The 21,607-nt window shown below is 37.7% G+C and overlaps 1 protein-coding gene across 6 annotated transcripts in view; it reads left to right on the top strand.

Moving 5' to 3' along the window:
- The window catches only part of foxp1b (forkhead box P1b), a 536,506-nt gene that overhangs the window by 458,217 nt on the left and 56,682 nt on the right, over positions 1–21,607 (top strand). For all 6 annotated transcript variants that reach the window (XM_061923944.2, XM_061923948.2, XM_061923943.2 and 3 more), the window contains exon 10: positions 11,013–11,120. In XM_061923944.2, coding sequence (XP_061779928.1) covers positions 11,013–11,120 — 108 coding nt within the window. The remainder of the gene's footprint in view (positions 1–11,012; positions 11,121–21,607) is intronic.

Below are 21,607 nucleotides of genomic sequence, written 5' to 3'. Positions count from 1 at the left end.
GATGCCAGCAACACGTGACAAAGAAGTTGGGAAAGGTGGCAATAAATACTGATAAAGTTGAGGAATGCTCATCAAACACTTATTTGGAACATCCCACAGGTGTGCAGGCTAATTGGGAACAGGTGGGTGCCATGATTGGGTATAAAAACAGCTTCCCAAAAAATGCTCAGTCTTTCACAAGAAAGGATGGGGCGAGGTACACCCCTTGGTCCACAACTGCGTGAGCAAATAGTCAAACAGTTTAAGAACAACGTTTCTCAAAGTGCAATTGCAAGAAATTTAAGGATTTCAACATCTACGGTCCATAATATCATCAAAAGGTTCAGAGAATCTGGAGAAATCACTCCACATAAGCGGCATGGCCGGAAACCAACATTGAATGACCGTGACCTTCGATCCCTCAGACGGCACTGTATCAAAAACCGACATCAATCTCTAAAGGATATCACCACATAGGCTCAGGAACACTTCAGAAAACCACTGTCACTAAATACATTTGGTCGCTACATCTGTAAGTGCAAGTTAAAGCTCTACTATGCAAAGCGAAAGCCATTTATCAACAACACCCAGAAACGCCGCCGGCTTCTCTGGGCCCGAGATCATCGAAGATGGACTCATGCAAAGTGGAAAAGTGTTCTGTGGTCTGGCGAGTCCACATTTCAAATTGTTTTTGGAAATATTCGACATCGTGTCATCCGGACCAAAGGGGAAACGAACAATCCGGACTGTTATCGACGGAAAGTTCAAAAGCCAGCATCTGTGATGGTATGGGGGTGTATTAGTGCCCAAGACATGGGTAACTTACACATCTGTGAAGGCACCATTAATGCTGAAAGGTACATACAGGTTTTGGAACAACATATGCTGTCATCTAAGCGCCGTCTTTTTCATGGACGCCCCTGCTTATTTCAGCAAGACAATGCCAAGCCACTTTCAGCACGTGTTCGTAAAAAAAGAGTGCAGGTACTTTCCTGGTCCGCCTGCAGTCCGGACCTGTCTCCCATCGAAAATGTGTGGCGCATTATGAAGCGTAAAATACGACAGCGGAGACCCCGGACTGAACGACTGAAGCTCTACATAAAACAAGAATGAGAAAGAATTCCACTTTCAAAGCTTCAACAATTAGTTTCCTCAGTTCCCAATCGTTTATTGAGTGTTGTTAAAAGAAAAGGTGATGTAACACAGTGGTGAACATGCCCTTTCCCAACTACTTTGGCACGTGTTGCAGCCATGAAATTCTAACTTAATTATTATTTGCAAAAAAAAATTAAGTTTATGAGTTTGAACATCAAATATGTTGTCTTTGTAGTGCATTCAATTGAATATGGGTTGAAAAGAATTTGCAAATCATTGTATTCCGTTTATATTTACATCTAACACAATTTCCCAACTCATATGGAAACGGAGTTTGTAGTTTTTGGACTCCCTTAGTTCCTGTTTTGTGCACCCTTGAGTTTGTTTTTGTTACCATGGTTACTTATTATTTTTACCTGCCTGTGATTGGTGTTCGGCACGCTCACCTGTTCCCCGAGCACTAATCAGAGGCATTATTTAAGCCTGCCTTTGCCGGTCAGTCGGCCTGGCTTCTTTGTTAGCTTCATGCAACAAGTTACGTGAGTATTCCTTGTCTTTTGCCTATGCTAAGTGGTAGCCTTAGCTTCGAGCGCGATCTGCACGTTGTTCCGTCGGCTTGTTTTCTGTTTTTGGCACTTGTTGGAGTTTTTGACATATAAACCATGTTCCTACCTGCACGTCCTGTCCTGAGTGTTCCGTCTGCATCCCGGGGGAACGAACCTCGCAGTAAGCTGCGAATACCCCCCCCCCCCCACGTGACATGTACTTGGTATCATTACAATAGATGTCAGGTTTTTAGAGAAGCCGATGACACGGTTGTCTGCTGTTTTAATATCATTTACAAGTTCGACCCTCAGACTGACCCACAAAACAGTATTGTTTGGGTGCACATCAAATGTCACGCAATGCATTGATTATGGCAGGCCTGGGCAATTACTTTGACACGGGGGGCCAAATTTAGAGAAAAAAAAATGTGTCTGAGAGCCGGTATATCAATTCTTAGGAACACTAATACAAAAACTCGCAATAATGTCTGATTGAATGCTAAAAACGTTATGACAGACCACCTGAAAAAAAACGGAATGGAATTTAAAAATTTTTTACTGAATGAGACACCCAGAATGTACATGAAAATAAAGAATGTGGGATTTACAATATAAACTATGAACGATAAAACACTGAATATTGACAACATATAAACGTCACACCCCCTCTCGATCGACATATATTACAATTAGAGATGTCCGATAATGGCTTTTTTGCCGATATTCCGATATTGTCCAACTCTTAATTACTGATTCCGATATCAACCGATATATACAGTCGTGGAATTAACACATTAATATGCCTAATTTTGTTATGATGCCCCGCTGGATGCATTAAACAATGTAACAAGGTTTTCAAAAATAAATCAACTCAAGTTATGGGGAAAAAAAATGCCAACATGGCACTGCCATATTTATTATTGAAGTCACAAAGTACTTTTTTTTTTTTTAACATGCCTCAAAACAGCAGCTTGGAATTTGGGACATGGTCTCCCTGAGAGAGCATGAGGAGGTTGAGGTGGGCGGGGTTTCGGGTAGCGGGGGATGTATATTGTAGCGTCCCGGAAGAGTTAGTGCTGCAAGGGGTTCTGGGTATTTCTTCTGTTGTGTTTATGTTGTGTTACGGTGCGGATGTTCTCCCGAAATGTGTTTGTCATTCTTGTTTGGTGTGGGGGTAACAGTGTGGCGCATATTTGTAACAGTGTTAAAGTTGTTTATACGGCCACCCTCAGTGTGACCTGTATGGCTGTTGACCAAGTATGCTTGCATTCACTTGTGTGTGTGAAAAGCCATAGATATTATGTGATTGGGCCTTTAAGGCACGCCCCCAATATTGTTGTCTGGGTGGAAATCGGGAGAAATTCGGGAGAATGGTTGCCCCGGGAGATTTTCGGGAGGGTCACTGAAATTCGGGAGTCTCCCGGGAAAATCGGGAGGGTTGGCAAGTATGTCAGTAAAATGTGTAATAATTAATGCATACATAGATTTAGAGTTAAGTGTACAAATGATGCAATAGTATAGATATTTTACAGTTTATCAGTGTCCTTCCCATATTTCACAAATGAGCTCTTTAACACACGTACACGCTAGATGTAAAGGGTGTTAATTACCACACTGGATTCATCAAATGAATGTGGAAACATGAGCAGCAACGTGCACCAGTGGTCCACTGGAAGCACAGGTGGTAGCGATATAGGCCAGTCCCCCAGGCTCTTTTCGCTGCGAGTTGTCTTGTTACACTGCTTGTGTCCATATGGCCGTCTGTCTCGCTCTCATGGTAGCTTCCACACAGACCACTTTCTCCAGCGCTGATTGGCGGGGGAATCTTTACGTCTTCGCCTGCCGCCATATGGAAGATGTTGCAAAGTTTGTTTTTTTATAGGTGTCCCCGGCTATTAGGTTTGATTACGCTAAGTTTGCCGTGGATTGTTAGTGGTCAACCCCCAGTGACATAGAGTGGTCGGTCGGATGAATGATACCAGGTGGAGATGTTTATGGTGTCAGTTTTGTTTTTTTATACGCTCCTTTGTACGGCCTTTGTGCTGTCATCCGCTTGTTTAATGCAATCCGTGACAAAACCCAAAAGACATCAGGTGTGATACACTATTTTGCCAAAAGTTTTTGGCCACCTGCCTTTACTCACATATGAAGTTGAAGTGCCATCCCATTTTTACCTTGAAAATCTTTCTTGACCTTGAAAATCATTTTTGACCTTGAAAATAATTTTTTGCCTTGAAAATCAACTTTTACCTTGAAAATCATTTTTTACCTTGAAAATAATTATTTGCCTTGAAAATCAACTTTTACCTTGAAAATCATTTTTTACCTTGAAAATCAACTTTTACGTTTAAATCATTTTTTACCTTGAAAATCATTTTTTACCTTGAAAATTAAATTTTACGTTGAAAATCAACTTTTACGTTGAAAATCATTTTTTACCTTGAAAATCATTTTTTACCTTGAAAATCAACTTTTACGTTGAAAATCATTTTTTACCATGAAAATCCTTTTTTACCTTGAAAATCAACTTTTATCTTGAAAATAATTTTTTACCTTGAAAATCATTTTTTACCTTGAAAATCATCTTTTACCTTGAAAATATTTTTTTACCTCGAAAATCAACTTTTACCTTGAAAATCAACTTTTACCTTGAAAATCAACTTTTACCTCGAAAATCATTTTTTACCTTGAAAATCATTTTTTACCTTGAAAATAATTTTTTACCTCGAAAATCAACTTTTACCTTGAAAATCAACTTTTACCTCGAAAATCATTTTTTACCTTAAAAATCATTTTTTACCTTGAAAATCAACTTTTACCTTGAAAATCATTTTTTACCTTGAAAATCATTTTTTACCCTGAAAATCATTTTTTACCTTGAAAATAATTTTTTACCCTGAAAATCAACTTTTACCTCGAAAATAGTTTTTTACCTTGAAAAAAATGTTTTATCTTGAAAATAATTTTTTACCTTGAAAATCATTTTTTACCTTGAAAATCATCTTTTACCTTGAAAATATTTTTTTACCTCGAAAATCAACTTTTACCTTGAAAATCAACTTTTACCTTGAAAATCAACTTTTACCTCGAAAATCATTTTTTACCTTGAAAATCATTTTTTACCTTGAAAATAATTTTTTACCTCGAAAATCAACTTTTACCTTGAAAATCAACTTTTACCTCGAAAATCATTTTTTACCTTGAAAATCTACTTTTACCTTGAAAATCAACTTTTACCTTGAAAATCATTTTTTACCTTGAAAATCTACTTTTACCTTGAAAATCATTTTTTACCTAGAAAATCAACTTTTACGTTGATAATCATTTTTTACCTTGAAAATAATTTTTTACCTTGAAAATCAACTTTTACTTTGAACATCATTTTTTTACCTTGAAAATAATTTTTTTACCTTGAAAATCAACTTTTACCTCGAAAATCAACTTTTACCTGGAAAATAATTTTTACCTTGAAAAAAATGTTTTACCTTGAAAATCATTTTTTACCCTGAAAATCATTTTTTACCTTGAAAATCAACTTTTACCTCGAAAATAGTTTTTTACCTTGAAAAAAATGTTTTATATTGAAAATCATTTTTTACCTTGAAAATCCACTTTTACCTTGAAAATCAACTTTTACCTCGAAAATAATTTTTTTACCTCGAAAATCAACGTTTACCTTGAAAATCAACTTTTACCTCGAAAATCAACTTATTTATACAGATGCAGGGGGTGTATAAATTCTGATGGGAGTATGTTTCGCTGAAATATAAATAAATGATAAATGGGTTGTACTTGTATAGCGCTTTTCTACCTTCAAGGTACTCAAAGCGCTTTGACACTACTTCCACATTTACCCATTCACACACACATTCACACACTGATGGAGGGAGCTGCCATGCAAGGCGCTAACCCATCAGGAGCAAGGGTGAAGTGTCTTGCTCAGGACACAACGGACATGACGAGGTTGGTACTAGGTGGGGATTGAACCAGGGACCCTCGGGTTGCGCACGGCTACTCTCCCACTGCGCCGGCATTACTTACGCTGTACACCCCCTTCAGGTGCGACAGAGAACTGTCTGCTTCCCCTTATGAATATTCTCTGCAGTTTGTTTCCTCAACATAAAGGAAAAATATATACCGTATTTTTCAGACTATAAGTCGCAGTTTTTTTCATAGTTTGCGACTTATGTGTGAAATTATTAACACATTACCGTAAAATATCAAATACAATTATTTAGCTCATTCACGTAAGAGACTAGACGTATAAGATTTCATGGGATTTAGCGATGAGGAGTGACAGATTGTTTGGTAAACGTATAGCATGTTCTATATGTTATAGTTATTTGAATGACTCTTACCATAATATGTTACGTTAACATACCAGGCACGTTCTCAGTTGGTTATTTATGCCTCATATAACGTATACTTATTCAGCCTGTTGTTCACTATTCTTTATTTATTTTAAATTGCCTTTCAAATGTCTATTCTTGGTGTTGGGTTTTATCAAATAAATGTCCCCCAAAAATGCGACTTATATATGTTTTTTTCCTTCTTTATTATGCATCTTCGGCCGGTGCGACTTATACTCCAGAGCGACTTATACTCCGAAAAATACGGTACATTAAAGACATGGCACATTGCAGAAAGTCATAGTGGATAATAATAATAATAATAACGTTTTTGGCGACATGCTGAGAAACAGGAACGGGCACACGCTAGTTTGTAACCCAGTTTGTGTGGTTTTTGTGCTCAACTTGCAGCCCTGTATTAGATTATTAGATCAGGAAAAGTGCAAACTCAGCCATTTTACTTAAGAACCTGTTACAAATAAAGGGAATTATACATTAAAAAACAACATTTACAACAGATCCCTGGAAATTTTAAGTTAGTATCAATTCATAGTTATTTGTTTTTTAATTATCTGGAGCTATTTGAATGTCAGTTGAAGATCCCTGCTACACACGGTCTGCAGTCAAATCACATTTGTACCATCATTTTCATCAAAAAAAAACAATCATTTGCAAGCTTCTGGTATTTCGCATCTGGCAACCCTGCAGGAAGAGAACGTTACACGCTAGCAGCTAACCGTTAATGACACAAGTTGGCCGGTCAAATGGATAACAAAGCTTTCTACAGTGCTTATGTGCGGTCGGTAACAATTTAATGTGTTGTATAAATGACATCTGCTTAGGCTCTTGTGGTTGTGGCGCTCCTCTGGGTTATGGAAAGAAATCGCTGACTTCCCCTTTAGGGTCTACAAACTACACTGTACAATACTTTTGCTACTGCTTTGAACTACAAAGCGAAGGCTGCACATGTATTTGAATGTCTAGTGTAGCGTGGATTAGATTGGTTGTGCTTTGACGATTTAAAAACAAACTGTGTAAGAATTTTATTTTGAATTCAGGGATCACATCATCCAATTTTACATCACTAAATACATTTTGAATAAGAATGCCATTGTAGTGAGGTATCTTTTAAATTTTTGCAAACTTTAGGTCTGGTTATGTTACCTACAAACTAATTAAATTCAATTTTGAATACAAAATAAATGTTTTTTATTTTCGATTTATGTTTGATGTGCTCAGGTGTTGTTTTAAAACCTGCCTCTAAAATCATTTTCTCCAAATGATTGGGTCAACTGTGCTTATTTTCCGCTTCGGTTAAGCCATTAGTCCTTCACGGAGTTTATACGTGCAAGAGAGATCTGGCTACCAATCTCTGAGTCTACATATGTTATTCCGACTCTTAGAAATCAGCTTAGTCTGTGTGTATTAGTCGATCCTTGAAAGTCAGCTTAGTCTACGTATGTTATTCAGATCCTTAAAAAGTCGACTTCGAACCTTAAAAATCGGCTTAGTCCATGTATGTTATTCCGATTTTTTTTTCAAATCCTTTTAGTCTGTTTTATGGTTTTAGTCTGAGATAAACTAAAACCATTAAGATAAACTAAAACCATAAGCATATTCCGATTCTTAAAAAAATAGGCTCAGTCTACATATGTTATTCCGATCCTTAGGAAATCAGCTTAGTTCACAATCCTCAAAGAAAATCAGCTACGTCTACATATGTTATACCGATTTCTTTAAAAAATCACTTAAGTCTACGTACGTTATTCCGATCCTTAAAAAAATAGGCTTAGTCTACGTATGTATTCCGATCCTTAGGAAATCAGTTTAGTCTACAATCCTAAAAAATAATTAGCTTAGTCTACATATGTTATTCCGATTCGTAGGAAATCAGCTTAGTTCACAATCCTCAAAGAAAATCAGCTACGTCTACATATGTTATACCGATTTCTTTAAAAAATCACCTAAGTCTACGTATGTTATTCCGATCCTTAAGAAAAAAATAGGCTTAGTCTACGTATCTATTCCGATCCTTAGGAAATCAGTTTAGTCTACAATCCTAAAAGACAATTAGCTTAGTCTACATATGTTATTCCGATCCTTAGGAAATCAGCTTAGTTCATGATCCTAAAAGAAAATCAGCTATATCAACCATATGTTATCCCGTTTTGTTTTTTTAAATCACCTCAATCTACGTATGTTACTCCGATCCTTAAAAAAATAGGCTTAGTCTACGTATGTATTCTGATCCTTAGGAAATCAGTTTAGTCTACAATCCTAAAAGATAATTAGCTTAGTCTACATATGTTATTCCGATCCTTAGGAAATCCGCTTAGTTCATGATCCTAAAAGAAAATCAGCTACGTCTACATATGTTATCTCGATTTCTTAAAAAATCACCTAACTCTACGTACGTTATTCTGATCGTAAAAAAAATAGGCTTAGTCTACTTATGTATTCCGATCCTTAGGAAATCAGTTAAGTCTACAATCCTAAAAGACAATTAGCTTAGTCTGCACATGTTATTCCGATACTTAAAAAATCTGAGTAGTTTACGTATGTTATTCCAATCCTTAATAATCAGTTCAGTTTAACTATGTTGTTCTGAACTTAAAAAAAACTCAACTTAGTCTAGGTACGGTATGTTTTTCCGATACTTAACAATCAGCTTAATCTATGTAAATTATTCCGATTCCTTAAAATCGCATAGTCTACGTAGGTTATTCAAATCCTTAAAAAGTCAGCTTCGTCTACATATGTTACTTCGAACCTTAAAAATCGGCTTAGTCTATGTATGTTTTTCGATTTATTTTTATTTTTATCTTCTTAGTCTGTGTTATGGTTTTAGTTTAAGATAAACTAAAACCATTAAGATGATCCTTAGGAAATCAGCATTACATATGTTATCCCGATTTCTTAAAAAATCATCTAAGTCTACGTATGTTATTTCAAACCTTAGGAAATCAGTTTAGTCTACAATCCTAAAAGACAATTAACTTAGTTTACATATATTATTCCCATTCTTAAAAAAAACTGAATTCCGATCCTGAATAGAATAGATCCTGAATAGAATAGAATAGAATAGAAAGAACTTTATTGATCCCTGGGGGAAATTCAGCAACACAGTTTGCTCACAATAGACAAGACTAATAATAAATAATATAATATATTATATATATTATATATAATATATAAATAATATAAATATATTCTACATATACTCTACATTTAAGTGCAGTCAAGGAACATATGCATTATACAGTCGGTATGAATAAGTAGTTCAATTTATGTATGTTGTTCTGATCATTAAAAACTCAACTTAGTCTAGGTACAGTAAGTTTTTCCGATACTTAACAAGCAGCTTAGTCTATGTAAATTACTCAGATTCTTAAAAATCGCATCGTCTACGTATGTTATTCTAATCCTTAAAACAATCTGTTTGGTCTTTGTGCAGTATTCCGATCCTTAAAAAGTCAGCTTAATCTACATATGTTATTATGATCTTTAAAAAAAACATGATAATTTTTACCTGTGTTTTGAAAAGCTGTTTTTAACCCAATTCATGCAGTATTTCTTTCATTTCAGTGCATGTAAACATAAGTGGCTGTATCACATAATGCCCCTGTTTAATTTACCATTGAGTTATGTGTTAAAGGGGAACATTATCACAATTTCAGAATTGTTAAAACCATTAAAAATCTGTTCCCAGTGGCTTATTATATTTTTCGAAGTTTTTTTCAAAATTTTACCCATCACGCAATATCCCTAAAAAAAAGCTTCAAAGTGCCTGATTTTAACCATCGTTATAAACACCCGTCCATTTTCCTGTGACGTCACATAGTGAAGCCAACACAAACAAACATGGCGGAAAGAACAGCAAGCTATAGCGACATTAGCTCGGATTCAGACTCGGATTTCAGCGGCTTAAGCGATTCAACAGATTACGAATGTATTGAAACGGATGGTTATAGTGTGGAGGCAGGTAGCGAAAACGAAATTGAAGAAGAAACTGAAGCTATTGAGCCATATCAGTTTGAACCGTATGCAAGCGAAACCGACGAAAATGACACGACAGCCAGCGACACGGGAGAAAGCGAGGACAAATTCGGCGATCGCCTTCTAACCAACGATTGGTATGTGTTTGTTTGGCATTAAAGGAAACTAACAACTATGAACTAGGTTTACAGCATATGAAATACATTTGGCAACAACATGCACTTTGAGAGTGCAGACAGCCCAATTTTCATCAATTAATATATTCTGTAGACATACCCTCATCCGCTCTCTTTTCCTGAAAGCTGATCTGTCCAGTTTTGGAGTTGATGTCAGCAGGCCAGGGAAGCTAGGGTCGATAGGGGGTTTAGCTCGCTCGTCTGCGGGAACAAACTGCCGCCATTGCTTGCCGTGCTACCGAGGTCCTTTGTCCCTGAATTGCTCACACACTCCGGCAGATTCAATGGGGGTCTGGCGGCAGATTTCTTTGACTTTATCGTTGGAAATGCATCTGCTTTGAGTGTCGCAGGATATCCACACATTCTTGCCATCTCTGTCGTAGCATAGCTTTCGTCGGTAAAGTGTGCGGAACAAACGTCCAATTTCTTGCCACTTTGGCATCTTTGGGCCACTGGTGCAACTTGAATCCGTCCCTGTTCGTGTTGTTACACCCTCCGACAACACACCGACGAAGCATAGTGTCTCCAAGGTACGGAAAACAGTCGAAAAACCGGAAAATAACAGAGCTGATTTGACTCGGTGTTTGAGAAAATGGCGGATTGCTTCCCGATGTGACGCCACGTTGTGACGTCATCGCTCCGAGAGCGAATATTAGAAAGGCGTTTAATTCGCCAAAATTCACCCATTTAGAGTTCGGAAATCGGTTAAAAAAAAAAAAGGTCTTTTTTCTGCACCATCAAGGTATATGTTGACGCTTACATAGGTCTGGTGATAATGTTCCCCTTTAACAACATTGACCCCATCTTTCACAATAAGAGCCTTTTATCATTTGTGCCACAAAAACTCAACTTCTCCCGCATGTCTCCTCCAGATCCACAGTGGAAGAGTCCTCCCCCCATAGCCATCCTCTCTACGGCCACGGTGTTTGCAAGTGGCCTGGATGTGAAGCGGTGTTTGATGATTTCCAGTCATTCCTCAAGTAAGTAAAAGCCACACTCGGCGCTACAGTGCATTTTTTTTGTTTTTTTGCCTACATTTCTTACGCCGGTTCGATTGCATGTTTTGTGACAAGGTCCGCCCAGATGCACCACAGTTACTAGTTGTTATTCTCGAGTGGGTGCCTGGGACGGTCCTCTCTTGACAAGGGTACTGATCCTGGGTCTCCTTTGGAGGACGCCATGGGCCTCTAATTCCTGTGATAAGTGCAGTTCCCATGGTGACGGGGACCATTTTTCCCAAACAAACAAACCGTAGGATGTTTTTCTGTGGCTCTGGGCGCACTGCATGTTTGCCCTTGTCATCAGACCACGGGGAATTGTGTCTTTGACTGGTTCTTCGTCTTTGAGGTGTATTTCTGTCTTTTGAAATTCACCTTTTGTATCACTCACTGGTCTCTTTACCTCGCGCTTGGACAGAAATCTATGCTTTCTACCGTGGAACAGCTGAGATGCTTTTCAGCTATGCCAGGGGTCGGCAACCTTTATTATTAAAAGAGGAATTTTGCCCCGTTTTTTTCCACTACATGAAAATAGCTCGGGGCTGCAAAAAATAACACAGATTATAGACTTTTAAAAGTTGTTATGTACAGTACAGGCCAAAAGTTTGGACACACCTTCTCATTCAATGGTTTTCTTTAATTTTCATGACTGTTTACATTGTACAAACCCCGTTTCCATATGAGTTGGGAAATTGTGTTAGATGTAAATATAAACGGAATACAATCAAATCATTTTCAACCCATATTCAGTTGAATATGCTACAAAGACAACATATTTGATGTTCAAACTGATAAACATTTTTTTTTTTTTTGCAAATAATCATTAACTTTAGAATTTGATGCCAGCAACACGTGACAAAAAAGTTGGGAAAGGTGGCGATAAATACTGATAAAGTTGAGGAATGCTCATCAAACACTTTTTTGGAACATCCCACAGGTGAACAGGCAAATTGGGAACAGGTGGGTGCCATGATTGGGTATAAAGGTAGATTCCATGAAATGCTCAGTCATTCACAAACAAGGATGGGGCGAGGGTCACCACTTTGTCAACAAATGCGTGAGCAAATTGTTGAACGGTTAAAGAAAAACCTTTCTCAACCAGCTATTGTAAGGAATTTAGGAATTTCACCATCTACGGTTCGTAATATCACCAAAGGGTTTAGAGAATCTGGAGAAATCACTGCACGTAAGCAGCTTCGATCCCTCAGGCTGTACTGCATCAACAAGCGACATCAGTGTGTAAGGGATATCACCACATGGGATCAGGAACACTTCATAAACCCACTGTCAGTAACTAAAGTTAGTCGCTACATCTGTAAGTGCAAGTTAAAACTCTCCTATGCAAGGCGAAAACCGTTTATCAACAACACCCAGAAACGCCGTCGGCTTCGCTGGGCCTGAGCTCATCGAAGATGGACTGATACAAAGTGGAAAAGTGTTCTGTGGTCTGATGAGTCCACATTTCAAATTGTTTTTGGAAACTGTGGATGTCGTGTCCTCCGGACCAAAGAGGAAAAGAAAAATCCGGATTGTTATAGGCGCAAAGTTGAAAAGCCAGCATCTGTGATGGTATGGGGGTGTATCAGTGCCCAAGACATGGGTAACTTACACATCTGTGAAGGCGCCATTAATACTGAAAGGTACATACAGGTTTTGGAGCAACATATGTTGCCATCCAAGCAACGTTACCATGGACGCCCCTGCTTATTTCGTGTTACATCAACGTGGCTTCATAGTAAAAGAGTGCATTCAATTGAATATGGGTTGAAAAGGATTTGCAAATCTTTGTATTCCGTTTATATTTACATCTAACACAATTTCCCAACTCATGGAAACGGGGTTTGTAGATCAGGGGTGTCAAACGTAGGGCCCGAGGGCCGGATCAGGCCCGTGAACAGGTTTTATCCGGCCCGCGGGATGAGTTTGCTAAGTATAAAAATTAACCGGAAATTTTTGAGTGAAAGACACAGCTGTTCTAAATGTGTCCACTGGATGTCGCAATAGCAATTATTTGCAAAGATTTTATGTTAAAGTGTTTTACTTGTTTTAAGGGTTTTGGTCCTAAATGATCTCAGTAAGATATTACAGCTTGTAGCTGAGATTTTATGACCTATATTGAGTAAAACATGCTTGAAACCAGAATATCAACTGTTGCAAAGCTGTGTCATCAACACTCACAAGTATAAAACTACTTTTTTAAAGTAATCATTTCTTATTTCAAGCATGAAAAAAAAAAATCATGACTCTGACACAATTGTGTCTCATAATTAAAACAGATAACAACCAAATGGACTTTGCTGTTTTATTTTCAATGAAACAATTGAAAATACGTACTCATATAGTAGTACAGTTGGCACAGTACAGTAAACTGACAGTTAATATTTAAACATTTGACATTTCTAACAATTTTGAACAGAAATAGTTAATGCGCATTCACATAAATTCTTCAAAATTACAATTAAAAAAATTTGGTCCGGGGGCCGGGCTGTATATATGCGCACTAATTGACTGAAAGAGCACGCACTTGGCGCGATGATGTCATGTTATCCATGGAAAAATGCATTTTTAGACCATATGATTTGCCTGAGCGGCGAGGAGACCCCGAGAGTAACAAGCGGTTGCCTTGTTGCCTTTCCATTAAGAACAATAAATTAGTTTTTAGTATAAGTTTGCTGGTTTCAAGAAATGTAACGCCGAGCGCATATCATTATGTCAAGATAATGGCACCAGCATTTACTTCATTTAAGAATATTTTTCAACATATCAGCAAAAATGTCTAAAAAAAAATTTCTACCAAGAAAAGTGCACTTGTTATAGTGACAACGTACATATTTTAAGGTATTTTTGGGTTCATTGAGGTTAGCTAATTTTACTTGTTTTAGAAAGTCTTGACAAGCCAAATTTTCTTGTTCTATTGGCAGATAATTTTGCTTAATTCAAATAAAATACCCCTATTTTTGTATTTTTTTTTCTTGTTTTTGAACAATGACCTTTTGCAGTGTAGTCCAATGGTAAAAAATATATATATATCTGCGAAGGAATCCGCGGGTTGCAGACCCCCCGAGCTACGCGTAGACTGTTGTTGTTTTACACCACGATCCCTTTTCTCAAACCGCGGGTTATTACTTATCAACCCGGTGTGCGGCGCGTTCATGTTAATCCAGCGCCATGGTTACGGCGGGGATGAAAACATCTGCGTGGTGGCAGCAGATCAATGGCTCACTGTCACCCCGGATTAGTCTCACTTTAAACAAGATATGACACAATTCCATTATCCGAAAACAAGCGTTGGCTCAGTGTCTCAACAGGCGGAAAGGTGTCGCACAGGACAGCCTCAGAGACCGCCGGAGGTTCTGACGCTTTGTCAATATTTCAAATCCCTTTAGTTGACATAAATCCGCACCTCTGAAAGTGTGCAGTGTAGTTGTTCATGAAAACACACAGGCTTGCGTTTCCATTTGATAATAATAAAAGGGGACCCATGATGATTTGAGTCTACATTTAAAACATGTCCTCTTTATCTAGAGCAGGAGTGTCAAACTCAAATACAGAGTGGGCCAAAATTTAAAACTGAACAAAGCCGTGGGCCAAGGTTCAACAAATTAAACTTTTAATAGGGACCCAAACAAGTTTTGCATTGAATATTGAACAAGCAAGGCTTATATAACTTTATAGTGACATGCAAAATCGAGTTTCAAATAATAATAATAATAATAAAAAAATATCAATGGCATATCAAATAAAATTTAAATAAAAATTGAATGCCTCTTTTATATTTGCAGGTAAATATCAAAATAAACTTTTTCCACAGGCTAATAATAAATTTTAAAATAAAATAATAATGAATGAATCAAACATTCAAGCTTTGAAGTAGCAAGAGAAAGTGCATGAAGAAACGTTATTTATTGCTCAGTTTGCTACACTGATTTGCTTTAACACTGAATATGGAACAAGCAACGCTTATACAACTAAATAGTGCAAAATCAACGTTCAAAAAACAAACGAAAAAACATAAATGGTATATTATATAAAATTTAAATAAAAAATTGAATGCCTCTTTTCTATTTGCAGCCTTCTGAGGTAAATATCAAAATTACCTTGGGGTGGGGGGGCGGGGTTTGGTGGTAGCAGGGGGTGTATATTGTAGCGTCCCGGAAGAGTTAGTGCTGCAAGAGCTTCTGGGTATTTGTTCTGTTGTGTTTATGTTGTGTTACGGTGCGGATGTTCTCCTGAAATGTGTTTGTCATCCTTGTTTGGTGTGGGTTCACAGTTTTGGCGCATATGTGTAACAGTGTTAAAGTTGTTTATACGGCCACCATCACTTATGTGTGTGTAAAAGCCGCATATATTATGTGACTGGGCCGGCACGCTGTTTGTGGAGGTTGTAGAGGACGTTGAAGGCAGTTCCTTTAAGGCACGCCCCCAATAATGTTGTCCGGATGGAAATCGGGAGAAATTCGGGAGAATGGTTGCCCTGGGAGATTTTTCGGAAGGGGCACTGAAATTCGGGAGTCTCTCGGGAGGGTTGGCAAGTATGAGTATTAGCGGTGTTATACAGCGGCAGGCCAGCTCTAATGCTAATTTGATATCGCCTCAAGGGCCAAATTTGGCCCGCGGGCCAGAGTTTGACACCCATGATCTAGAGGGTATGCTTCGTTATACATTATAGTGTACATTTTGCTCCACAATCACATTTATTATCCGTCCGAAACAACGCCCGACCCTCTCCAAAAAGTTTCCGAATGTATCTTTTGAAACACTGTTTTAAATATATATCTTGAAGTTTCCACAGCTATTTTTTTCCCCAGACACGGTCAAAAGTAAACTTGTTAAACAGTATATAGATTCACCCGGTCACAACATTTGGTACACCTGCACACGGCGCAGATCGATTCAGAGCTGCATTAAAAAAAAAAGCTGATTTCAGCAACATTTATGTCACTGCTTGTTACAGTGACATAAATGTTGTGATCTACTAAGACTGTAATTGATAACTGGTGCAGACCGATCTATTTAAATTAGAGATGTCCGATGAGGTGGCGACTTGTCCAGGGTGTACCCCGCCTTCCGCCCGATTGTAGCTGAGATAGGCTCCAGCGCCCCCCGCGACCCCAAAGGGAATAAGCGGTAGAAAATGGATGGATGGATGTCCGATAATATCGGGCGCCGATATTATCGGCCGATAAATGCTTTAAAATGTAATATCGGAAATTATCGGTATCGGTTTCAAAAAGTACAATTTATGACTTTTTAAACTCCGCTGTGTACACGGACGTAGGGAGAAGTACAGAGCGCCAATAAACCTTAAAGACACTGCCTATGCGTGCCGGCCCAATCACATAATATCTACGGCTTTTCACACACACACAAGCGAATGCAAGGTCAACAGCCATACAGGTCACACTGAAGGTGGCTGTATAAACAACTTTAACACTGTGACAAATATGCGCCACACTGTGAACCCACTCCAAATAAGAATGACAAACACATTTCGGGAGAACATCCGCACCGTAACACAACATACACACAACAGAACAAATACCCAGAACCCCTTGCGGCAGTATCTCTTCCGGGACGCTACAATATACACCCTTGTTGCATTGTTTAATGCATCCAGCGGGGCATCACAACAAAATTAGGCGTAATAATGTGTTAATTCCACGACTGTATATATCGGTATCGGTTGATATCGGAATCGGTAATTAAGAGTCGGACAATATCGGATATCGGCAAAAAAAGACATTATCGGACATCTCTAATTTAAATGAAGTTTTTGTGTGTACTATGCGGCTTTCAGCATGGAGAGACTCATTTCCTTCAACATGCATGTTATCATGCTCCTTCCTATTTGTGGTGTTTTGCTATGTTTTGAAACATGCTGCAGACTTTTTGTGGGCATTTTAGAAGCAGTTCTGCAGTGGAACACACTTTGAATTTGCCCCCTAGAAGATGCTGAACCGAACTGAGAGCATGCACTGGAAGTTGTTTTTTTTTCCATATAGGAGATCTGTTGATAAATACAACACTATTTCATCCCTAAAAGCCTGTTCCACAGGTTTTCCTGCTTTTCAGGGGGTTTTCAGGGGGTAAAACCCCTGAAGAGCAGGGAAACCTGCGAAACAGACTTGTAGGGATGGAATAGCCTCTGTGTTTTTTCCTGACCTAACGTATATCCCGCTCTACCTAGGTATTGAGCACTATGTAACAGATAAACCACAGTAACCTCGACTATATATATGTGTGTGTATATATATATATATATATATATATATATATATATGTATATATATATATATATATATATATATATATATATATATATATATATATATATATATATATATATATATATGTATATATCATACTTGCCAACCTTGAGACCTCCGATTTCGGGAGGTGGAGGGTGGGGGCGTGGTCGGGGGTGGGGCAGGACGTGGTTGGGAGATATTAACAGCTAGAATTCACCAAGTCAAGTATTTCATACATATATATATATATATATATTTTTTATATATATATATATATATATATATATATATATATATTTTTTATATATATATATATATATATATATATATATATATATATATATATATATATATATATATATAAATAAATATATATATATATATATATATATATATATATATATATATATATATATATATATATATATCCTGAAAATATGCAAATAAAACTGTGTTTAGATAATTGATACTTCAAACTTGCATAAATAAATATTAAGGAATATAACATAACTTAGCTTCTGAGAGCTTCAAAATGTAATGAATAAAATGCTAAAGTTGTTGATAAACAAGCAATTATTTTAATAATTAAATATGGTCATTTTAAATGAATTATTATGATAATTTAAAATTAATTATTTCAAATATGTTTATTTTAATGTATAATTCTAATGCCTGGATGTAATAAGGAGTCAGAAAAAATACAAATACAAATACAATTAATTTTGATGTTTTTAGCAAAATATAGTAAAAATTTATTTTATTATTATTATTTTTTAATTAATAAATATATTTATTTTTAGGTAAGATAAACATAATAATACAATTTATCTCGTGTCTGGATGATTTAGTTCTTGTCAACCTGTTGTCCTCCCTCGTGAAAGAAAAAAGGATGTCCTCATTCAAGTCCGCATGGAGCTGGAGGGGGCGTGGCCTCCAGCTCCGGCTGAAAATCGGTAGATTTTCGGGAGAATATTTGTCCCGGGAGGTTTTTGGGAGAGGCGCTGAATTTCGGGAGTCTCCCGGAAAATTCGGGAGGGTTGGCAAGTATGTGTATATATATATGTATATGTATATAGAAATATAGATAGATAGATAGATAGTTTGACACCCCTGCCTTAGTAGATCAGGCCCATAACGTTGCGGTGACGTCATGACGTTGCCAGTTGCAAAAACCCCCTGAACAGAGGCATCCAACACTGCATGCAAGCTTACACCACAATGCATGAACCCTATGATTTAACACAAGTATCCAACATTATAAGGACATATGATGAAATGCATCATATCCCCAAAATGCGTAAAGTCACTCCTTATTGTATCGTGACGTTCTTTTGTTTATAGAAGAAAAGGGAATCCAACTCTGTACGCACAGTAGAGCTTTTCCCCGAAACCCGTCTGCAAGTGCACTCTGCTTTTGTTTTCACAAGTGGTTTTATCACGGCAACATCTTGTTTACTTTAGTTGCCTGCTCAAACTGCTCGGAACATGTTAAGAAAACACCGAAGGAGAGTCTCGACAAAGCCGCTTTTGTCTAACAGTAGGCCAGTGTGCGAGGCGCTCACCAAGGCGTTAACTCTCCGAGCCTTAAGCACTTCCACATGAAGCCCAGCAACTGATACGGCGGGCCTCTGAAAAGAATCAAAAACAATAACAAAAGAACGTATTTTAGTGCGCTTAAAAAAATGCTTTTTGCCGAAGCCTCCGAAGGACGTAAGAAATGTTGGAACCGTGAGGTGTCTCCGAGTGTGGAGTCAGCAGAACACACGCTGCGTGGCAGACAAAAAGGAAGGTAACGTCAACCAGATTGGAGCTGCAATGTGCCAACAGTAACAACCAACACAGGACTGACATGTTGATTTAAACCGTGTGTATTTATTTTGCCTTTCAAAGAAAACATCGCATACCTCTCGTTCAGCTGTCTTGATAAACACAAAGCACAAAATCCCTGTTCCTGTTTTGGGGTCCAATGGTCAGGGGGTGTTTTTTTTCACCCAATCTTGTGTGTGCCAGCAAGGGTCAGAACCAGTGAAACACCGCAGTGCCCTCTAGTGCTGCTTCTGACAGCCGTCCAAAACCACAGCACTTGACAGGATATCAAGTATTGTGCATATATTGCTGAAAAGTAATCAATGGTTTGCTATTATCCATCCATCCATCCATTTTCTACCGCTTGTCCCTTTTGGGTTCGCTGGAGCCTATCTCAGCGGGTGTACACCCTGGACAAGTCGCCATCTCAACACAGGGCAGTTTACTATTATATTGGCTGTAATAAGATACATGCCACAGAAAACTATAGATTTGAATTGAAAGACTTGTGTGGTGTCTAATGCAAAATGCAATAAATACATACATACATATATATATATATATACATATACATATACATAACAGAAAGAAACAACCCTTTTGTGTGAATGAGTGTAAATGGGCGAGGGAGGTTTTTTGGGTTGGTGCACTAGTTTTTTATGTTGATTTAATTTAAAAAAAATAAAAAAATAAAATAAAATAAAAACGGTACTGATAATAAAAAAAACGATACCGATAATTTCCGATATTACATTTTAACGCATTTATCGGCCGAAAATATCGGCAGGCCGATATTATCGGACATCTCTAATATATATATATATATATATATAGACTTGGTGGTGTCTAATGCAAAATGCAATACATACATACATATTTACACATACATACATGCGTATATATATATATATATATATATATATATATATATACACATATTAAAAAAAAACTGTTTTTCAACAACTGTGCCGCGGCACACTAGTATGCCGTAAGATACAGTCTGGTGTGCCGTGGGAGATTATCTAATTTCACCTATTTGGGTTAAAAATATGTTGGTAACACTTTAGTATGGGGAACATAGTCACCATTAATTAGTTGCTTATTAAAGTAACAAAGACTTAACTTAGAGTTATTTGGACACTAGGGGAACATAAAAGGGTTAGGGTTAGGGTTTGGCTTAGGTTTAGGTTTAGGGTTAGTTAAAGTTAAATTAAGTTAATGATTGTCACACACACACGAGGTAGGGTTGAAATTTGTCCTCTGCATTCGACCCATCCCCTTGTTCACCCCCTGGGGGGTGAGGGGAGCAGTGAGCAGCGGCGGTGGCCGCGCCCGGGAATCATTTTGGTGATTTGACCCCCAATTCCAACCCTTGATGCTGAGTGCCAAGCAGGGAGGTAATGGGTCCCATTTTTTTATAGTCTTTCGTATGACTCGGCCAGGGTTTGAACTCACAACCTACCCATCACTAGGCCACTGAGTAGGTTAGGGTTACTAATAAGCAATAATTCTGAGGTTATGAAGGGAAGACTCTTAGTTAATGGCTTACTGGTTGTATAATAAGGCCATGCGGAATAAGGCATTCATAAGTACTTAATAATGACTAATTAATATCAATATGTTTCTAATTTGCTTTTTAATAAGCAACTAATTAATGGTGAATATGCGTTCCCCATACTAAAGCGTTACCAATATTTTTTGCAAACTAGTCTATATAGTCTGCAAATGATGTGTTGTTGTTGAGTGTCGGTGCTGTCTAGAGCTCGGCAGAGTAACCGTGTAATAGTCTCCCATATCAGTAGGTGGCAGCCGGTAGCTAATTGCTTTGTAGATGTCGGAAACAGCGTGTCATGATCCGTGGTCCGGATCATGTTTTGTTATGTTCTGTTAGTTTTGGACTCCACTAGTTCCTGTTTTTGTGCACCCTTGATTGTGTAAGTAACCATGGTAACTAAAACAAACAAGGGTGCACAAAAACAAAACAAACAAGGGTGCACAAAAACAGGAACTAGCGATATTTCCCGCACCTACTTTGTTTTATCAATCAAGAATATTTCAGTTGTGTTCGGATGTACATTGTGGACGCCGTCTTTGCTTCACAGTAAGTCTTTGCTGTCGTCCAGCATTCTGTTTTTGTTTGCTTTATAGCCAGTTCAGTTTTAGTTTCGTCCTGCATAGCCTTCCCTAAGCGTCAATGCCTTTTCTTAGGGGCACTCACCTTTTGTTTATTTTTGGTTTAAGCACCTTTTTACCTGCACGCTGTCTCCCGCTGTGTCATGATCGTGGTCCGTATCATGTTTTGTTATGTTCTGTTAGTTTTGGACTCCACTAGTTCCTGTTTTTGTGCACCCTTGTTTGTTTAAGTAACCATGGTAACTAAAACAAACAAGGGTGCACAAAAACAAAACAAACAAT

Source organism: Nerophis lumbriciformis, linkage group LG28 (assembly GCF_033978685.3).
Source record: "Nerophis lumbriciformis linkage group LG28, RoL_Nlum_v2.1, whole genome shotgun sequence".
Taxonomy (NCBI): Eukaryota; Metazoa; Chordata; class Actinopteri; order Syngnathiformes; family Syngnathidae; genus Nerophis; species Nerophis lumbriciformis.
The sequence above is the reverse complement of the archived record's forward strand: the minus strand, read 5'-3'. Positions and strand labels throughout refer to the sequence as shown.